We start from the raw sequence: 21,237 nt of genomic DNA on the forward strand, positions 1-21,237 counted from the left end.
ATTCTAAACTGTACCTAAAAATATTTTCATGCTATGCTGGCAACAAGAGAGTTTATAAGCATGAGAATTGTTCACATAAAGAATGGAATGGAATAATTTTTATTGTCATTTCACTATCACCCAAGTGTACATTAAAATGAAATTTCGTTACGATTGGCTCAGCAATAAAATAAAAATACCCCAATTACTGTAATATGTGTATACATTCTTTACCCATTCCACTCCTCTAATCTTGATCCCTAATAAATATAAAGCTTAATAGTTTGGTTGACACACCAGCAAAATCATTTGTGAAAGAAGGAGCAGAAGCTACAAAGCTAGTAAAAGGTTCATTCATATAAAATTGTCTGAACAAAGCCAGTACTTCCTAAAAAATTAGCTTTCCACAGGTGAAGCCATATGTATCTAGCCATTGTTAAATCCACAAGAATTACTGTAGGAAAATGATGGCTCTGTTAAATGCACCAACTAAGTCAGCCTTCAGCCTTCAATTAACAATCCCTGGGGTGAGCTTACTAAAAAAACCTAATGATTGACAATTACTGTACCTCCACTTGTGTGCTACTTTGAATTACATCATTACTCTGGATGTAAAGTTGTGAAGTGTTCCTCTATTCTGCAGCACAAATTCTCAGAAGTCAATCTAAAAACAAACCTCCAAATTACCCATTCTACAAGTATTAGGTTAAGGTTGAGACTCTAAAATTAAAAAAAAACCCTATACCTATACCTATGGAAAGGAAGTTGGGAATGAACAGCACTTCCCAACTTTGTTGTGTCTAGGCCAATCCTGAATGACTGATTGGCATCCCTACTTCAATGAAGAAAAGCAATCTAATGTCCTCCCTCCAAGTACCTAGAAATAAAATACAATTTGTGTTGCATAGTGGGTAAAGAAAGAAGAGCACTTAAAACACTTTTAACATTCATACATTGGATCTAATAAGGACAAATATTTCAAAGTTCCATTAACCGTTCTGAGTATTGATTAAAAATTATAAAGAAATATTTAAAATATATAGAGGGGTAAATAGAGGTAGATCCACTGCAAATAGGATTGTTACATCACTGACCACAGCATCAACCTAAACTGTACTCATTAGTTAGCTCATATGCTTTCTATAGAGAAGATTCTGGGCTCTGCCCTGGCACTTCCAATTACTACAGTACTGTTTTTAAAAATGGTATCAAATAGCAAGACAAATTACCAGAAGGAAGGAGCACAGAGTGAAAGAGACCATAATGTTTCTACAGAGAATATGTTACAAATTATGTAAGTCTGCTGCTACAGAAGCTCACATGGAACTACTTATCCTTTTCGAAACAGAAGAAATAATGGCTATCATCATAGGCAGGATTGGAACAAAATGGCAACATAGATATGAGGACATCATGATACAAACTCTGTGCTTCCATACTTGCATCCCAATATCTGACACAACTAAGTTGTGTTATTTGCACCAGGATGTAACAATCATTTGTCTCCACCCTCCTGCGGATGCCTACAACTATAATTCGTTGGTTTCTTGTTTTCCTTATGGCTTATATACTTATAATAGTCTATGTTTGCCTCTTCCAGTACTCATCAAAGGATTTCTATAATAAATTTATCTGAAGAAGTCTGGAATGAAAGACAGGTTCTCACCTTCCATAGCTTTATTCAGATGTTAAGTTATAATACTGTAGCTACCTTTGTATTAATTTTAGGTACTAATAAACCTGAAGTTTTCACAACATCGTCTTTAAGATTGCACGTAACTAGAAACTTTTTTTGCTTGAGACTCGTTCCCCTCTTATTTCTAGTCTTACCAATTACCTCTCTGTTCCTATGCAGGTTGACTAACTAAATTATCCCAGGTAGCTAATTAACTGCACTTTGGTAAAATGCCTGGAGTTCTCAGACAATCAGCAGAACTATGCTTGTCCCAATGATTTTTCTTTTAATAAAGGATTTTCTTTTAATAAAGGAAAGTACAAGGTATACCAATCCAAATTAAGACTGCTAAACAGAGGGAGAAGTTTAATCTTGTTTGGCAGAATTCACACGTAACCTCCTCGCAGGGGGGAAACAACTTAAGCTTCCTCTTTTAAATACAACTCACAGGGCAGCTAAATCTGCATATTTCATGTAGTATGCTAGTTAACTCTGAATCGCCTGGTGGATCTCACTGATGCAGATACTTCTTTAATCACCAAATAATAATCCTTCATACAATCACAGAATTATGAAATTAGAAGAGACCACGAGGATCCTCTAATCTTTTCTTCTACAACATAGAGGAAACAAATATCCATGAAAGGTGGCTATTCAACCTTTTCTTAAAACTTCCAGAGGTGGAGAAGCCACAACATCCATAGAAAGATTTGTCCACTGTTGTATATATCTTATCAGGAAGTTGTTCTTTATATTTAAACAAAATCTCAGAAAGTGCAACTTATACAAAAAAATGCCTAGTTTTTATGGCCTGGAAAATAGTTCCTCAACTTCTTCCCTGTAGCTTCCCTTCACATACCTGAACATAGCTATCATGTCTCCCCAAGCCTTCTTTTCTTTAGACTGAACATTTCAAGTTCCTCCAGCCTTTTCTCACTGGGCATGTCCTCAAATCTTTGTATCGTCTTTGTAGCCCTCTTCAACTACTGATGATCTTATTATCACATTAAATCCAGATTTTCCTTAATGCCCAAGAATTAAAATTTCTTTATATAATTCTTTGTAGATTTAAAACATAAAATAATCTTCAGTACAATATAGCTAATAAAACTTTGACACCATTATTTAATAAAAGACTGGATTTTTAAAAAAAATTGTTTTAAATTTCAGAAGACTAGAAGAGGAAATATCGAATAACTGATAAATTTTTTGTTTCCCTGGTGAAGTAAAAATATGCAGTTATTTCAGCATATTATGTTCTGCAAATTGAAATACTGTATGCTTGCAAACAGACAATTTATCCTCAGTTTTCAGCAATGGTGGAAACACTACCAAGATTCATCTAACAAAGATTATTTCAATTTCTCTTTTTCCAATTCCAGCTGAGTTCAGATAATGATTTTGCTATCATTATTTATATTTAGTTTGTGTTAATTGAACACAGGCAATTTGCACTCAGTAAGCATGCAGACACATACAGTTAATTTCAACAATATACTAAGCAACTGTTTGTACAAAATTAATTGACATACATGAATGAATAAATAAATAAATAGATTTTGGATACTAATTCCGCTGCTATGTACCTGAAAATGACATTATAAAGAAATAGAAATATTTGTGGTTTCTAACTGCTTTAAGGTGTTATAGGAGTAACAGCTGCATTTGCCAAGCAACATTTTTTATATAAAAAAACTGGAATAAAAATCTAAAAGGCTAATATTGTATGTACATACACACAAATCAATTCACTTGCATAATATGGAGCTTTTAAGAAAGGCAAGAAGAATAGGAGACAGAAAGCTATATGAAATAAACACAGATTTTGTGGGTTTTTCTGTTGCTTTCCAGGAAGTAAAAATACTTTCAATTCATATTTGGAATGAAAAATTTGTATATTTTGATAGTATACTTATAGGACAAATTAATCTGATTCTGAATAAAATTAAATGCTTAAAATCTCATTCTGAGATTCTACTGTTTGGAATGAAAAACAGTAACATGAGTAATACCAGAACAATATAGACAAGAAATATTAAATATAAATCAAATATAAATGTGTTATAAACTAAAAAAACCCTGCAGATTTTAGACAGTTCACATAGAGAAACCTATAAAAAACATCAAAGATTTGCAATGCTTTCTTGTGAAGAAAGGATAAAAGGACTCTCATTTCATTATTAAGCCAATTAAGGGTCATACAGCATCCATTCATATGAAGTTCTATGTTTAAAGCCTCATATCCTAAGGTAAATTATAAAGTAATTCTCATATTTAACACATGTCTAATGATAGTAGTTGGAACTGCACTCAAATTTTCCACAATAACTTTATGAACTGAATAGCACTTTTCTGCTTTAAAAATTAATTTATAACCATACATTTTGGCAGGGAATAAGAGAGAAAACATAAAAACATAAACAATTGAGGCAAATTTCAAAACAGAAACTTTTTCTCCTTCATTTCAAGAGAATCCTCTGAAATATTTTGAACAGGTATTCTGGATTAAAATATAGGTGACTAAATACTAATCTCTAAATAATGAAAGATGTCTTTTACAAAAAAAAAAATGACTTGCACCAACTTTTTGCACTCTTTTGTGCTAAGAGTGCATTTATCCATACATCTGGTCCTATCTGTATATTAACACTTACTGCAAAAGGCTCCTCCGAAAACAGAATCCTTGGCTCCACTAGATCCCCCTTGCAGTGAGGTTATCTGCTTGCTTGTGTAATCTGAATCCTGTCTTTAGTTAACCAAGTTGTCTCTTCATTTTTGTTCTTTTTTTAAAATAATTTTTGGTTATTAATGTCATTTCTTCAAAAAAAGATGACAAAAAAGCTAGCAATTTCTTAAAATTTGCCCAAGAAAAGTATGTTACCCTGCAAATGTGTTTTAAGAGTTGAGAACAAGCAATTCAGAACAAGTTAGTCAATTTCAAGTCAACACAACCACTTGCCTCAATGTCTTTCTATTGCACTCAATCTCTCTACTTTTGAACAGCAAAAAATTGCTACATTCTTTATACAAACAGTAAAATTATGAGAACCTGCAAGTCTGACAGTAATGACAGATCAGTGTGTGGCACGACCATGGTGGAAGCCTGGCCACGGTGAAACATTTGTTGGTGACTGAGAACTGGTCCTGCCAACATAGCACACTTTGCAAAAACAGAAAACTATTTTAAATGTTTATGGAAAACATTCCTAGATTTCCCAAACACATGAACACAAACAAGGTCTCAAGCTCCCTGTATCAGCATGCCTCCCCCCATTTCACAAGCACCCCACCTTAGCTGCACTCACCAGTTGGAACGTCTATCCCCTCCTCAATGTGGATGGGCAGGGCTGGCTCCTCCATAGGGTAAGACACTGATAGAAAGTAATGAATGTTGGTAGTATTTGTCGCAGCAAATGAACACAGAAAGATGGATCCTTCTGAGCATTGCAATTAAAAATAAGATTGGAGATGACAATGAGCAATTAACTTTCCCCCTGTGGAGTTGCACACTAAGAAATACTCCACTCCAAAACTAATTCTTATGCTTGTCTCTATATAAAAATGCAATTCCGAAGACACTAGTCTGGGAGAACCGATATCTGTCTGGAGCTAAAGGCTCCAGTATACCTGGGCTCAATTTTCTATTGAAGACTAACAGGTATACAGAGCTTCCTCAAAGCTAAAATTAATATTACAAAACAAAACAAAACTTTATGTAGTTGTTTTTGTTTAAAAAAAACCTAAGAAATCTGTATCTTTTTCAAGATATTGTATGAAACACAAACACCTTAACAAGCCTAAGAGTCGACGATATCCTTGTGTAATTTTCTGAGCTCATTTATTACCTGTTTAAAAATGTATGCCATAGCAGTTAAAAGGAGCCAAAGAACTAAGTCATTTATATTGAAGAGACTATGAGCAGGAAAATATATATATGTGGAAGTTTACCTTCATAGGTTGGGAGCACATACAGAAGTAACCACTGGCATTTCCAGTTTGCTTTTCATTACTGCATGCTGTGTGAAAGGTGAAAGGTCCCCTGTGCAAGCATCGAGTCATGTCTGACCCTTTGGGGGGATGCCGCTTTCGTTTTTTATGTTTACTGCATGCTATAACAGCAATAATTTAGATGTACTGTATATAGTCAAAAGATTGTTCATAAATGGACTGCATAAATGGAGACCTATGTATTCTCTTTGTACTGTTTTGTTTGCTGATGCATTACTTCTGAGCCACCGATTAGTATTAACTGCATGAACATCCAAATCTGTACATAGAATATCTGCCCTGCAGTGCTTTCAATGGACGTTCACTCAGATGTGCTTCTAACATGCACACCCAATTGCAAATCGGTGAGGTATAGTATTTTGATGTGCATTTGAGTGCATGTCCATTTTAACATAATACTGTGAAATGGAATATAAACTTGGGACTTGCTTGTGGCAGCTTCCTTCAATAGATTTCCTTAGCTTAACTGGGACTCTTGCCTTGTGTAGCCTTTACATACCAAGGGCATTCTGTCTTGCTGATTAAAGAATCCTTGCAGATCAGCAGATGAGATCAAAGAATGTGCCATTTGGGACTCAGTGTTCTTCAAGGATCCTGTACTATGACCCTTTTAAATATAAGGAAGACCCATTCCAGGGTTTTTTAAACTATATTCCATGGAACCCTACAGTTCCATGAGGATGGAGTTTCATAAGAGACTAAGGGCAAAAAGAAGTTTTTTACTGAAATGCAGTCTATTTTCTATCACTAGAGCTTTGCCTCTTGATTAAGGATTCTGGGAATTTTTAAACTGATACTGCAACTTGGAAATGTTTGAAAGCTACTGATCTATTCTGCCTGCTAAGTTGAAGATCCTAGAGAGAGGAATGGGTTTAGAAATATATGCCTGCCAGACATGTGTTCCCTTTAACTTTATTCCTAAGACCCAAGTTTCCATCTTCCATATTGTCAATTTCCAAGGTGATTTGACAACAGCAAGCATATGCAACTATAGAAGCCAGTCAGTCTCAGGTTTGTGGTGGAGTATGTGTGTGTATGTGTATAGAAGATATTAAGAAAAGTCAGCACAATATTTCTGCATCCCTCAAGGGCCTCTTAGGAAACTGAAAGTCGGACTACAACTTTTCTTTCTGACAGCAGTGTTGCCTGGCATATCCCTATAGAGTACACTTCCATCTGAGAACAGGTCCTAGGAGGGTTTCATTTGTCTCTCTCTTATATAAAGTAATTTTAAAATTCTGTTCTAAATTTAGTAATAATTGGAAGAGACTATGCTCTGGTACATCAAGGCATCCAATGTGGGCCAAGGGACTGATTCTATTTTAACTTTGCAACTGATTTCCTTGAATTGCTAATCTACCCTTCTCTTGACATGCTAATGTTGGTAAATACAGGGCATATGGAGCGGATTTATCACTGCCTCCTTTGGCTAGACGATTCTCTTTCTCACCCCACTATAAATTAGTCTAATTAAATAGTATGTGCTCCAGGCAGGTGAGAGCAGGAAGAAAAAAGCCACTGTGCTCAGTAACACTGGGTTTCTCCTTTCCATGCTTCTTTAATGGCAGTGGGATCTAGGAAAGCAAATCCAAGTTAAATCCAAGAAAATTCTTATATGCACACACCCTGCCATCTACTGTACAAGAAAGAACAGAATGTGCACGCTGAGTGATGTTAATTATCTACATTCTAAAGTGCTTACTTAGGTTACTAAGAAAATCAGCCAGTTCACTCTCCAGGCAAACTAAGAATTGTGACTAACCTATCTTGAAGGAGGAAGGAAACTTTTCTTCCACTGAGGTATAGAGACAGACCTATTAATGCACTGGCTTGATGAGAATTGCTATATACCACAGGCTTTGAGTACAGAACTGGGCATATACTATCCACTCCTCCCCATGCCTCTGCTATGCAGCCTATTATCCAGAATTGCTGCACAGTAAGACTGATAAATGTTAAGCTGGGTCTGGATTAGAGGAGGCATACCAGCTCATTTCTCCATTGCAGCCTGTTCAAAAACCAGCAGGTTTGTACGAGAGCCTTTTTAGCTCATTCCACAAGACATCCTTCAAGTCAATGAAATAGAATGAACAAATGCAGATTCCGCCCTCTGTTCCTTCATTTGGAAGTGCCAAAACCTTGATAAAGAGCTGCCTGATAGGGAGAAAGATGACTTCCTAATTTTACAGTTCATATTCATGTGGCCAGTGCTACTGAGAAAAAAGTAATTCTGTCACTCACTCGTATTAAATGAAATGGTGTAAAATGGTACAGATGTACCACTCACTCCCTTCATTCAGTACTATCACTAAGCTGACCATGACCACTGTTGGATGGCAATGAGTGGGATGCTTTGCACACTGTCTCTATGTGGAAACTCCTTATGAAATGGTATCAGCTGAGAGCAGTAGCTGCCAATGCACATTCCAGAAGATGGCAGTGGATGGAGCACCAGAGCAGCAGAGAAGAGCACAAAGCAAGTTTCTGTAATTCAGTGCCATAGTTCAGCTAACTGTAGTCTAGGATGCATATTTAGTCTATGGTATGACAAAGCAGAGCCAGGGACAAAAAACTTATTTTTGTATTAATATATTTTATTTTGTATAATACCTAGAGAATCCATTGTATAGACATTTTGTAAATATGAATAATAAATGCATAATCAATAATGTAAGGGACATGAAAGCTCCCACAAAAGAAGGGAGCTCTCCCTTACTATTTCTTTCATTGCACTACCTTTTTCATTGTATGAATCTCCAAAAGTATATCCCTAAACCCAAACACACTGCTAGTTTGAAGGCTGGGGCTTAAAGGAAAGGGAAGTTTGCAAATAAATTTCTGCAAAACTGGTAGTAGCCAGCACAGTAATAGTTAAATTACTCTACCAGCTGCTTTATTCTTAAGGTCAACTAAAATTTCAGCCCCACAAAAGCAAAGACCCGTGTTACTAAGCAGCTTTTTGAACTGATTGCTATGGAAATGTAAGCTACCATTCTAGCTAATGAATTAATTAAAGAAAATGAAAAACAATAAAATTGTTTCTAAGCTTGCCGTTAGGTTAGGTGCAGTGCACATACAGAATATGATATAAAACAAGAGGCCCTATACCACAAATGCTGTCATAATTTTCTTTCCCAAAGCCAATTTACCTTTATCAAAAGAACGTATTTAAACTTAAGAGAAATCTTTCCATGACTGAAAGTACATACGATGCATTTCCAAATACATGGTTTTAGTTTGTAATGCAAAAAGCATTCCCAAGAGGTATGTGAACTTATTGGTTATAAGGGGAAGGGCAAAATCCCTTGGGTTCACCCACACATATATGGGCTCACATGAAGAAAGCTCTTTGCAACCTGTCAAAGTGTACAACTAAGCCAAAACTGGCAAACAAGTGCATAAAATCATCATCTCATTAGCTTCTTTCTGGCCATCCCATATATATATATATATATATGTCATATCTTTTATACTCCAAGCCACAAGTCAAAGACATCTTGTTTCAGTTTATCAGTAGGCTCATTTGGGGAGCTTTTTCATCTGAAGATCAAGATAAAATGCTTTAAATAAATACATGTTTACCACAGCTTGGTATTCTGTTTTCTCTAGGTGCAATGCAAAATAAGCCAGTGAGAACCTGCCTGAACCACTTTCTAGCACAACCTTCTGGTGAGAACATTGCTTGTGCACCCAACATGAGGTCCTAATTCAGCTTGCCAGACTCAAGCTATATTGTGATGCCCTGTTAACTGTGAATCAGCAGGCTGACCACTGTTTACTGAGTAGATGTATTAGGGAGACAAGGCTGCTAAATGTTGATATAATATGATAAATGCTAAATTATAGAAAGAGCTGTGAAATATTACTTGAGGTCTTATCCATACAGAAAGTTTGCAAAGAGAGTATAAGAAAAATAAAGCATATCTTAGCCAATGACTGGAAGCAGAAAATTCTATGCTGATTTGTTCTATTATCTTTGAATAATCTCTTGTAGTGCAATCCTAAGCATGTTTTATTCAGAAATAAGTTCTATTAAATTAAGTATATTTAGGATTTCAGCCTTACAGCACAATCCTATTATGGTGCTCCAGGAATAAGTTCCTTTGAATGTAATGGATCCCCCACACATTTGAACAGGGTACACTAGATTGCAACTTCAGGCAAGAAACACTCACCCACTTGTTAATATGAAGTATGGTGAGTTGGTTACCTACAAACACAAAAATTATTGACTGACTATATTATTATTATTATTATCATGGCTAAATTGGGGCATGTTGTGGCAAACTATATGCAAGATAAGGCATGAGTGATCTGCATCCACCTTCTGATTATGACTCCATCTAGCTATAAAGGCATGAAGATGACCAGAGTTTGACAGTGCAGGGAGTTCTAGCCCATATCTGAGATCTGTAAATACTGTTTCACATTTATATCATGAGTGCGTATGTCTCAACATTTTGTTCAAAATAAGAGAAATAATAATGTAATAAATCATAATAACATCAACATAACAAATAAGTTGCTGTGTCTCAACCACCACATAACTGTGGTTAATCTTTTTGGTATCAATTTTATTTTCTTTCTAAGGGCAGATGGTAAACATCTGGATTCTGAATATTCAGACTTTATTGCTAATATTACAATATTTTCATTAACAAGCATAAAAAACACTTACATAAAGAGGAGTCTCTCCAGAAAGGATTTTCTCTTCCTGTTTCAGAAAAAGAAAATAAAAGAAAATAAAATAAAACAGAACAGAACAGAACAGAACAAAATAAAGCAAAGCAAAGCAAAGCAAAGCAAAGCAAAGCAAAGCAAAGCAAGGCAAAACGAAACAAAACAAAACAAAACAATGATGCAAATGGAAGAAAATGAATTAAGATCCTATTGAGGATAAGTAAGAAACAATTTAAGAAACATTTAAATCTAAATATTGTAATACCATTAATAGTTTTCCTCTAATGCCCTACTTTAATGTAATGTGCCAACATGAAATTCTGGAAAACTGCCTCAAAATTAGGTTGATTTCAAGGCAAATTGTGTGAGTGAACATTATTTCCAATACTGTTCTACCTGGAACGTGACAGAAGTCTTTTCTTTTTCTTGCGTTCCATGACCTTTATTTTTCCAGCTCTTTTCTAGAACTGAAAGGTCAAGAATGCAGAAAGCTATCTTATTTCAGACCAATCTGTCCATTTCATCTAGGACTATCTATTCTGTCTGATAGTGTTTCTTTAGTGTTAGGCAGAGGTCTTTCATACTACCTCTGCCTGGTTACAGGCACATTGTTTGTCTTTTGCCTCCTGCTCAAGTCTAACTTAAAAATTAAATGCTGACATACTTAGCAGCTTCTTTCTAGTCCTATGGGTGAAGCAGTAAAGGTTTGAATCCCTTCTTGTCAGGAGTCCAATCTGAATAAATTATCCTCATGTTTGGTCTGTGGAACAAATACCATTCCATCAATTCCATCCCTCCTCCATTACAAATTCTAGAGGATTAGGACAGAAAAATTAAAAGGTTTACTGGAAGACAGAGACTGGCATAAGAAACTGCATTTCAGGGACTACAGATATTTCTCAAGAATTCTGTAGGCTGATAAAGTACTTTTACTTTGCCCTCTTTCATTGCACAGTTTTGTTACCTATGAGTCAGCCTTCCCTAATATGGCTTCCAAAGACCATGACTGCTGAAAAATTATGGGAATTGCAGTCTAATGTTATCTGGAAGGCATAAGGCCAAGAGAGGCACAAAATCCTATGTTTCTGAACACTGCCCCTACTATTTATACCTACTACCTTTAAACTATTACAGTTTTTTCAAACACACTTTGCAGTACCTAGATAAACCACTGAATAATATTAAGGTACAATGATGCTGAAAGAACAGATTTGTTATCCTTCATTCCCATGTGCCTTCAAGATGAACCAGGATTGTGACCCTCAGAATTTTTCAGTCAATATGCTGGTTTAAATTCTGTCTAAAGCTGATGTTCTGAATATATTTTAAATGAGCATAGCATAGTACTGCTTTCAGATGTTTCAATTACTCCAAATGTCATTTCATTTTTAATACATAAGGCTATCATACAAATGTAAAATAAATTAAGAACTAAAATAATTTAAACCAAGAATAGTTGAAATTGTAGTTCTCATAAGACTGTCAATTCAAGTTCCAATCAATGGATAACTAAAAAGATAAATTTCCTACCTTGCATACTTATACCTTACTTAAGAGAAGCATGTATCTTGTGATCCTTGTAACAGTTTCACATACTATTTAACACCATATTTATGGAAGGTCCATGTCCAATTGCTTACTCTTGGCACAAATATGTAAGTTAAAGAATAAAATTCAGCAGCAGCCCATAATAGTAAGAAGTGAGTTTATCTGGTATAAAGCCTTGTTTATAGTAGGAACAGTGCACAAAATAATAGGAAGCATTATTTTGTTTGTTTTAATCAAGTTGTATCTACAAAGCCAGCTCACATGGTCAGCTGCATCTAGATACAGGCAAATTAATTTTGTGCAGATGCAAATGAAGAGGAAAATTGTGTGTTCGTGTGTACTTTATTTATAAAAATAATAAAGGCATGATAAAAATTAGATAGATAGATAGATAGATAGATAGATAGATAGATAGATAGAAAGATAGAAAGATAGAAAGATAGAAAGATAGAAAGATAGAAAGATAGAAAGATAGAAAGATAGATAAGATATGTAGAAAGAGAATGAAGGTTTAAACCAGTGTTTCTCAACTTCAGCAACTTTTAGAATGTGAGGACTTCAGCTCCTAGAATTCCCCAACATGCTGGATGGGGAATTCTGGAAGTTGAAGTCCACACATCTTAAAGTTGTCAAGTTTGAGAAACACTGGTTTAAACTATATGTGAACAGGCTTAAATTTGACAAATGACAACTTCAAATCCTGCTGGAAAAGATTATTCAAGAATGTTTGAGCTGGAAAGAATAGCTAGAAAAAAATGGAAGAACAAGAATGAAATAGACAAAAACTTAAACCATCAGGAGATGCTGTACAGAACTACATTATTATTACTAGTTTATGTAGTTCGCTTTGCATTATAAGCTAGCCTAGAAATGTGTTTCTAGCCATCCAGGCCCATTTAACAAATGACTACTTAATAAACCTGGCAGCAATGAAACTAGTTACATTTGATCACTGGATAAGTATAAAGTTTATTAATGAGCTCAAATATGAGTTCAAATCATGACTTATTTATATGTAGGTTTCTGGGCCAAGTTATAATATTAAGCCTACGCATATGATTGAGAGAATAAATAAATGAAATAAGAACAGTAAACGCAATGCATATATAATAAGAGAGCTTTTACAAGATAACCCTGGACTGTTTGTAATTATTCATTGAGGATATCAACACACACACACCCTGGGTAAGCTAAACAAATGCATATACTTCTTATGATATAAATAATCCCAATCATGATCTAAAGATGCTTCCTATCCTACCTTAATTATAAGAATGGATTGGCTCACTACTACAGTGCTCACAGTTCCTGTGGAACAACTTGGGATGATGAACGGAAATAATTAGCTCTTAATTTGTGTAGAAGTCAATAGACCCGACCCACAGTGGAGTGCAGTCTCCTCTACTCCTATTTTCTAACAGTTCAGCAGCACTTGGAAGATTTGTGAATGAAGCCTTGATATCTCTGATCACCTTCTAGGAATGAAGAAGCTGTGCTCCCTGTTTTTGGCTTCTGCACCACTTAGGAATTGGCACAAAGGCTGGGAATCTTATGAAGAATGATGTAATTGAATTATCTGAGTGAATGAGCCAGCACTATCTTCTATTCCAGCTGTTTTTCCATTCCTCTCTCCTTTCTTCATCCCTTTGAGTTCAGCCTCTTGCCTCTGACCACTGCTTTTATCCAGACCTCATGCTCCTCCCTTCTTCTTCTCCTCCTCAGTGTCTGTCTCTACTGCAGTGTGAGGTGTGGAGTAAAAAGAAATACTCAGTGACATCAGAAGGCATTGTCTCAGGTTTCTTTGTGCCATTCCTTAAAGGTACAGAGAATTCTGATTTAAGGGTTGGGATTGGTATAATGACTGCTGATGTCACAAACACACTGATATTTTTCCAAGCAATCTTGTTCTAAGTAGTAACTATGGATCATTTGGGTGTAACTCTTCTTGGCAAGGCTTAAGATCCCCAAGCCAATCTATTATCTTGCCCTCTTTTTAAGTCTTCTTATGGTAAACAATTCAGGAAAAGAATAGAGCATTTTTCTAAATTCGGGGAAGAGGTGTTTTTCTCAGGTAGTAAAGGTAAAGACTTCCCTTGACATTAAGTCCAGTTGTGTCTGACTCTAGGGGGGTGGTGCTCATCTTCATTTCAAAGCCGAAGAGCTGGCGTTTGTCCGTAGACACTTCCGTGGTCATGTGGTCGGCATGACTAAATGGAACGCCATTACCTGCCCACTGAAGCGGTACCTATTAATCTACTCACATTTGCATGTTTGCGAACTGCTAGGTTGACAGGAGCTGGGACTAGCAACGGAAGCTCACCCTGTCACGCGTATTCGAACCGCTGACCTTCCGATCGGCAAGCTCAGCAGCTCAGCGGTTTAACCCGCAGCGCCACCGCGTCCCTTGTTTTTATTTTTCTCAGGTACGTGATCCCAAAATCCAGTGACTCCCCCACCCAATATTTCTGAAGGAAGTTTTGCTGCTGCTTCCAAAATGAAACTAATAGGGAGAATCAAGCCCATACAGTACTTAAGACAGGCACCCAAGTAATCGCAATAGAGGAAATGACAATGTGTGTGATGTCACAATACAAACCTCACCTTTTTGTGTTAGCAATCTGGCATTGGGCACAAGGATGTAAGTCAAGTGGTTTATGTTGTGATGTCACGATACACATTGCATCACTTGCTCCCCCACCTCCTGTGGCTGCCCATGCATGCTTACTCTGGTTTGTAGTATTGATTGATTATGTGCCATCAAGTTGGTGTCAACTCTTAGTGACTATATAGATATTCTCCATGACAATCTGTCCCCAACCCGGGACAGTTACAGTAGTGATGGGTACACCATTGGAAGATTTGAAGGACTTGGTTAGGGAGAGATTGTCATGGAGAAAATCTAAGTGGTTGCTAAAAGTCAACACCAACTTGACAGCACAAAATACTGAGTTGCTTTAAATGCTTTTTAAGAAGAAAAACAAGATAAAAATATTTTTATATATAAATATATTATTATTATTGTTGTTGTTGTTGGAGTGAGTTTGGTCTAGTAGTTAAGGCAACAGGCTAGAAACCAGGAGACCGAGAGTTCTAGTCCCACCTTAGGCATGAAAACCAGCTGGGTGACCTTGGGCCAGTCCCTCTCTCTCAGCCCAACTCACCTCACAGGGTTGTTGTGGGGAAAACAGGAGGAGGAAGGAGTATTACTGTAAACTGCCCAGAGCTGTTGCATATGAGTTGGGTGGTCAAGAAGTTCAATACATACATACATACATATTAGGTATGTTTGCCACCTTGAGTTATTTATAAAAATAATAACGGCAGGATAGCAAATAAATAAATAAATAAATAACCTACCTACCTACCTACGGCACTTGCAGCACCAGACCTAGCTTTACATGGTCTTGTTCTCATTATTCCTTGAAGTAGCAATCAGTCACTTTGAGTCTATTAATTAGTAGTTAAATTAGAAGTAATCATTTAGTAATGCTTTTGGCCTCATTGCACGCAAGCATTATAATGGGATGATTTGTTCACACTTAAAACGTGGAGGAATAATTTCACCCAACAGTCAAGAAGTGGATAATATTTAGTAGCCATAGTGCTTGTATTAAATTTCACATCTGGTCTGCATGTTTAAGTCCTTGAACTCTGATCCATTTTTTTTTTCCCTTCCCCTGAATCTATATATCTCCTAAAGCTGTCTTGCCTCTCTTTTCTTCTGTCTTTCTCATTGTTGGCTATTGGGCTTGAGATACAGGAAAAATACGTGAAATCTGGGTTTTGTTTTGTATAAGTAACAAAAATATCTGAATGCCTACTTAAAAAAACAAAACATGCAATCCTAGATATGTGCTACATGATTCTGCAATATCTGGCTCAATTAAGTCACCATAAAGTTACAGTATAAGTACCAAGTCAGCAAGGTAGCCAGAGTATTGTATTGTATGAGAAGAGAAGCTAAATCAGAATGTATAGTACCAAACACAGCAGAATTTTAAATCATTTCCACAAAATAAACTTTTGTTCTCATATTAATTTATCAGCATTTCCAAAAACAACTTGAGCTGTGATAAACCCTGTCATTAAAAAAGTAACTAATTCTGAGATGCCCTACTTATACGCATTCATTCATTATATATAAGCTTAAACCATGATCTACATCTCTTTTTCCCCAAAAGCATAATAATTACAGTAATCCTTGTCAATGCAACATCTTTATTTTCTTGTAGATCAATGAAAGCCTTCTCCAATATGGTGCTCTCCAGTTGTGTAGTGATGAGACATGCTGCCTAAGATTTCTAGAAGTAATAGTCTTCTTAAATCATTTGGAGGGCATCAAACTGAGGCAGGCTGGTCAATGATTTTACAGATGTATTTATATCAGTGCTTTCACATGAGAACAAACATAATTTTCAAAATTCTGTTGGATATGACAAGCAGAATTTTCAGGCAGAGGGATTAGGAAGGATTGATGTCTGTATTATGACCATAAAGCTATGGATTAACATATACAGATATTTACAAACCTTCAAGTAGCTTTGTGGACTCATACTGTAGACAGATGGTTTTTCAACAGCAATTACACTATTCTATCATAACTGGACCTTGCCCCCTGTGTTCAGATGGTAGCATGCCATAAACAGAGGATAGGAGAAAAGTAATGGATAACCTTTGAATATGGAATATTTTAATAAACAAATACTGGTGACTCAGACAAGTAATGGCAACAATGTGTTACAAAAGAAGACAATAATTCTAATTTCTTCAGTTTCACAAGCCAATCAACCTATGAGAGTTCTGGACTAGAATGACCTAATAGCCATGTGTGTGTATGCATGTGTTTGGTAAAAGCACCGCTAGTCAAATCTAATGTTGACAAAGGACCATTCTAAAACAGCCTTCTCTAACCTGGTGTACTTTAGTTGTACTTAACTCCAACTTCCAGAATTCAGCAATTATGGATCCAACAAACACAACTGGATTGAACCAGGTTGGAGAAGATAACTGTGGCATGTTCACTAATATAAAGGCTACTTCCACTGTGTTAGAATGATTCTGCCAATAGCCTAGCAGCGAACACAATACAGAACATGCTGGTGTGACATGCCTTTTAGTCCACTCAATAGCTATATATTTTAATTGTTTTAATTATTTTAACTGTTTTATAATTTTTATGATTGTAAGCCACCCAGAGTCACTTGTTGAGATGGGCAGCTATAGAAATTAATTAAATAAATAAATAAACCAACAAACAAATAAATAAATATTCCAACAAGCTCCTATTCAAAAGTGCTACAAAATCCCATAGCCTGTGCAAGCTGTGGCATAAGTACTAAGTTTAACCATACACTGATGAACATGAAACAAAATGTATCTTAGTTGTTTACCTAAAATTATGACCTTTTTAATGGCCTCATAAAGAGGAAGAAAACTCTAATGTTATAAAAGTACTTGCATACTTTGCGCTCACAACCACCCAATGGGCAAACTACAACACATTATATAATGAAGAAGAATGGTGTCATGGGAAAGGGATAAACATCTAATTCTGCTACACTGCTTCACTGATCCAACTGATAACCTTCAAACTTCATTTTATTAAAAATGAAATTTCATTAAAAGTGAAAATAACAAATCACACATCTCCCCTGCATTGTAAACTTTGTCCTGAATATTAAGTTGGCTATGTTCAGAGATGCTACCGTTAAAGCCATATTACTTAGCCACTCCTACTTCAGCTCATTCTTCTCCCACATGAAAAAAGGGGGGAGGAGGAAAAACCTGTATATATTCTATTCCAGCATTGGAAACAAAAATAGAATCACTTTACCCCTAAGTAAATTAGAATTTTTCCAGCTTGAATACCAAGCTATGTCCCTAATAGAACTATTAATTTTATGATCAACTCATAGACTAATATTTCTGATCATCTGTTCACTTCCTAAATCTCCATTCCAACAATGCATAAATGTAACATTCCTTATGCCAATTTCTAAAATACATGCATTTCCACCCAGAAAACACAGCCCTTTTTCAGGCTAGTTCTACCTAAAGTGCCATACTGTAACATTTCAGGGCCAAAACATAAACTAAAAAAAAAACTTCCATCTTCTCTCTATTTGTTACTGTAGTAAAATACAGCAGTATCTTTGCTTTATTCCACCAGCTGCCCCCTACAGGATAGGATGTCAAACATTAGAACAGCCTTTGCTGGTGATAAATTATATCACTCCTGAGTGATAGATTACTGCAGAAGAAGGTGGTAAAGGAAAATGAAAAATGGAGACCTTGGGGACCAGAATAGTTTATGACTGGAAGGGTCAGGGAAACCATGAAAAGGCAGCCAAGGGTTTTTTTATTTTAAGCAATAGTTTGAGTAGATAAAATAACAATCAAACACTGAAAGCAGAGAAAAATGTGCTGCTGATATTGATGTATTTCTCTCAACCACTCTTTCACTTTTAGCATTTAACTTAAGCAAATGCAGGGTTATTACAGTGTACGACCATCTCATCTCAAATACGATGTAAAAAACCATTTTATTTTCTACTGTAATATATCAACTTCCAAGCAATGTCTTCAGGAAAATGTTTCCAACACACTCTTTTGAGTTCTGCTCTAGGGATAATTTCTATCCACTCAAATACAAATCTATACATACACAATCATGTGCCAAGGACACAGAGGTTTGGCCTGGACTAGCTTGAGGGGTTTTCTCCTCCCTTAAACTAAACATTATGCATAAATGACTGCATATTTATAAAAAGCTCATTCATTTAAAACACCATTTTTAAAAGGTTACAACATGTTAGCAACCTGAAACTCCAGATTACAAAAGCCATTATATGCAAAAGTGTTTTTTCAACCACACACCCAGCTTTTTAATCTCACAACTTATCTCACCTTTATTTTAAAATGCAAAAGACAGCAATCTTAAAAGCAATTATTTGGAAGTTCTACTGAGTTTTCCTCACAAGGGTACAGTATTAGACTACAACAGTACTGATTTTTTAAAAAGCCAAATGTTTTCCAAGTGTCTACTCCAGATTCTTTTCCTTATTCCAAAAGCATGTTTGATACCTAATGATAACGTTACTCTCCAGTTAATGAAAAGGTATAAAGGGAAGATTATAATGTGCCCAAATGCCATCTGCTGATCCAAGGAGACATGCAAAGCTGTTTCCTCTTTATGTTTTCACATGGAAATTTAGATGGTGTCCTTTCAAGAGTACACTTCCCTTTTGTTATCCGGTCAAATACAAATGAATATTTACCCCGGAATGCTGGCTTCTGATTCCAGGACTAGAGATGCAGATTCAGGACGTATTTTACCCCGAAGTATGCCCGAGATTCAGTTCTTGCCAGTAAAGTTTCCAAGAGCACGCGGGACAATTGTTTTAGGTTCCTCTCCCCTCCAGAAAATGAACGAACGAATTCGCAAGAGGGCTATTAAAGATGCGCTGGCACCAGGGGCGTAGCAGGGCTCTGTTCGAATTTTCTAATTGCCGTCAGTCTGTCTTTTTTTAAGACCAGCCGCGTGCTTAAATATAATTCAATCGCACGTCGCACGGAGGAGGAAGCGCGGGGAGGGTTGCGGGGGAAGAGACAAGCACTTGCTCACAGATATCAAGGGAAGAAGAAAAAAACCACCGCACGAAATCAGACGTAAAGCGTTACCACACAAGTCGTTAATTCCACTTAACCATTGCTAAATATGTTATTTAAAACTGCACATAAGGTATGGGAGGCTGACTGCTAGGAATGAAGGGGAAGAACCCAGCTGAGCAAACCCCTCGGCTTCACCAGAAAGGTGCACATGCACGCACGTTTTATAAAACGCAGACAAAAGGCAACCGCCATGCTCCAGAGAAAAGAAATCGCTCGGAAACAAGGCGCTGGAAAAGTGCAGAGCGAGAGGCACGTGCAAGGAAGCAAATGCGGGGAATTTGGGGAAGGGTCGCTCAACCTTGGTTGAAACCCGGCACCAAAAAAAACCAAAAAAACCCCCCATCCCCTGATGCAGGTTTGTTCCCCCCCACACACACATTTCTGGTGTTGGGCGGGAGGAATAACAAAGACGAGGGGCTCATATGCCTGCCTGCTTTGTTCCTAAATACCAGGAAGGAGGGCGAGAAGGCGAGGCGGCGGTGGTCGTGTCGGGCTGGTTTCTCTCCCCAAATCACCGAAAACCCGCCTGGGGTACCTGTAGCAGCTGCTCCTCTCGGACCCGGTAGCTGTCCAGCGTCTTCGCTGCCGCTGCCTCTATCCTATGTGCCTCGGCGGGAGCGGCAAGGCAGACTAACAGCGCTGGGAAGGAAGAAACGGTAATTTATAAGCGCTTTCTTCCTGACCTCTCGTGCCTGTTCGCTAATGAGCGAGCGCTGAGCATCACCCATCCTGGTGAGTGGAAAAACACCAGCTCCGCTTCAGCTTTGGGGGGAGGGAGGAGGGATCGACGTGGGGAAAGGAGGGGCCAGTTTCACTCAGCTCGGCGGAGACTCATGCACGCAGGGAGGACGGGGAGCCTCGGCTGGCAGGCGGCCCGGAGGGCTGCAAGGGGCGGGGAGGGGCTGCCAGGCACGAGGAGGTGGGAACAGCTGCCTAGCTAAGCCCCCGCCGCCGTCGGGAGGCGGGAAAGGGAGCCAACGACTCCAGCATGTGCCAGGAGGCGGGAGACTTTCCCCTCTCCCTCATTAAGCGAGGGGAGGGCGGATTAAGAAGCCCAGAAGGGACTTTCTTTTTTCTCCGTGTGAGAGTGGAACGTGACTTCTCCCGACCTCTCGACTCCCCCTCGAATTGAAGAGTTGGAGGCACGAGGCCCTTGGCACGAGATGGCGTCTCCGGTCTAGCCTATCCGGAGGCTTTCGTCTCCTTTTCTGCCATCCGCCCGGCCCGGCCGGAGAGAATCATGACGTTTAACATGGGGGGAAAAAAGGCGTGTGTGTGTGTGTGTGAATGAATCCAGGGTTGCCCCTCAGCGTGTTTGCAATCAAGTATTCCTCACCTTCACCCTCTCGGATTTTTAGCCCAGGTTTCAATACTGTACTGTACCCTTTCCGGTTTGTTCACATGAGTGGAAAGCTGGACCGCAAACGAATGCTCAGCTTTTGGTTACTGATCCATTATAACATGTTTCCTACTTGGCAAGTCGCTACTTGTTAGCTTATCCTACTTACCAGGGTTGTTGTAAAATTGAAAGATTGCAACACAAGGCTGCTGAAAGGACAATCGCAGGCAACATTTATCCATTAACAGCATTTTTTTTTTTGCTGCCTTTGAGTCAGTCTTGATTCCTGGTGACTGCCTGAACAAGTCCCTGCAGTTTTCTTGGCAAGGTTCTTCGG

The 21,237-nt window shown here is 37.6% G+C and overlaps 1 protein-coding gene across 6 annotated transcripts in view; it reads right to left on the reverse strand.

Moving 5' to 3' along the window:
* SLC6A6 (solute carrier family 6 member 6) overlaps window positions 1–20,296 on the reverse strand; it is a 60,350-nt gene extending 40,054 nt beyond the window's left edge. The window contains exons 1-3 of one of the 6 annotated variants that reach the window (XM_063291663.1): window positions 20,097–20,296; window positions 10,341–10,376; window positions 4,960–5,025 (exon numbers count right to left, since the gene is read on the reverse strand). In XM_063291663.1, coding sequence (XP_063147733.1) covers window positions 4,960–5,014 — 55 coding nt within the window. In that variant the 5' untranslated portion in view covers window positions 5,015–5,025; window positions 10,341–10,376; window positions 20,097–20,296. Of the gene's footprint in view, window positions 1–4,959; window positions 5,026–10,340; window positions 10,377–19,167; window positions 19,865–20,096 lie in introns of those variants that run through there. The other 5 variants (XM_063291664.1, XM_063291665.1, XM_063291667.1 and 2 more) reach the window with 5 other exon arrangements.
* Window positions 20,297–21,237: the final 941 nt, after the last annotated feature.

Source organism: Candoia aspera, chromosome 2 (genome assembly GCF_035149785.1).
Source record: "Candoia aspera isolate rCanAsp1 chromosome 2, rCanAsp1.hap2, whole genome shotgun sequence".
In the NCBI taxonomy this organism is placed as follows: Eukaryota; Metazoa; Chordata; class Lepidosauria; order Squamata; family Boidae; genus Candoia; species Candoia aspera.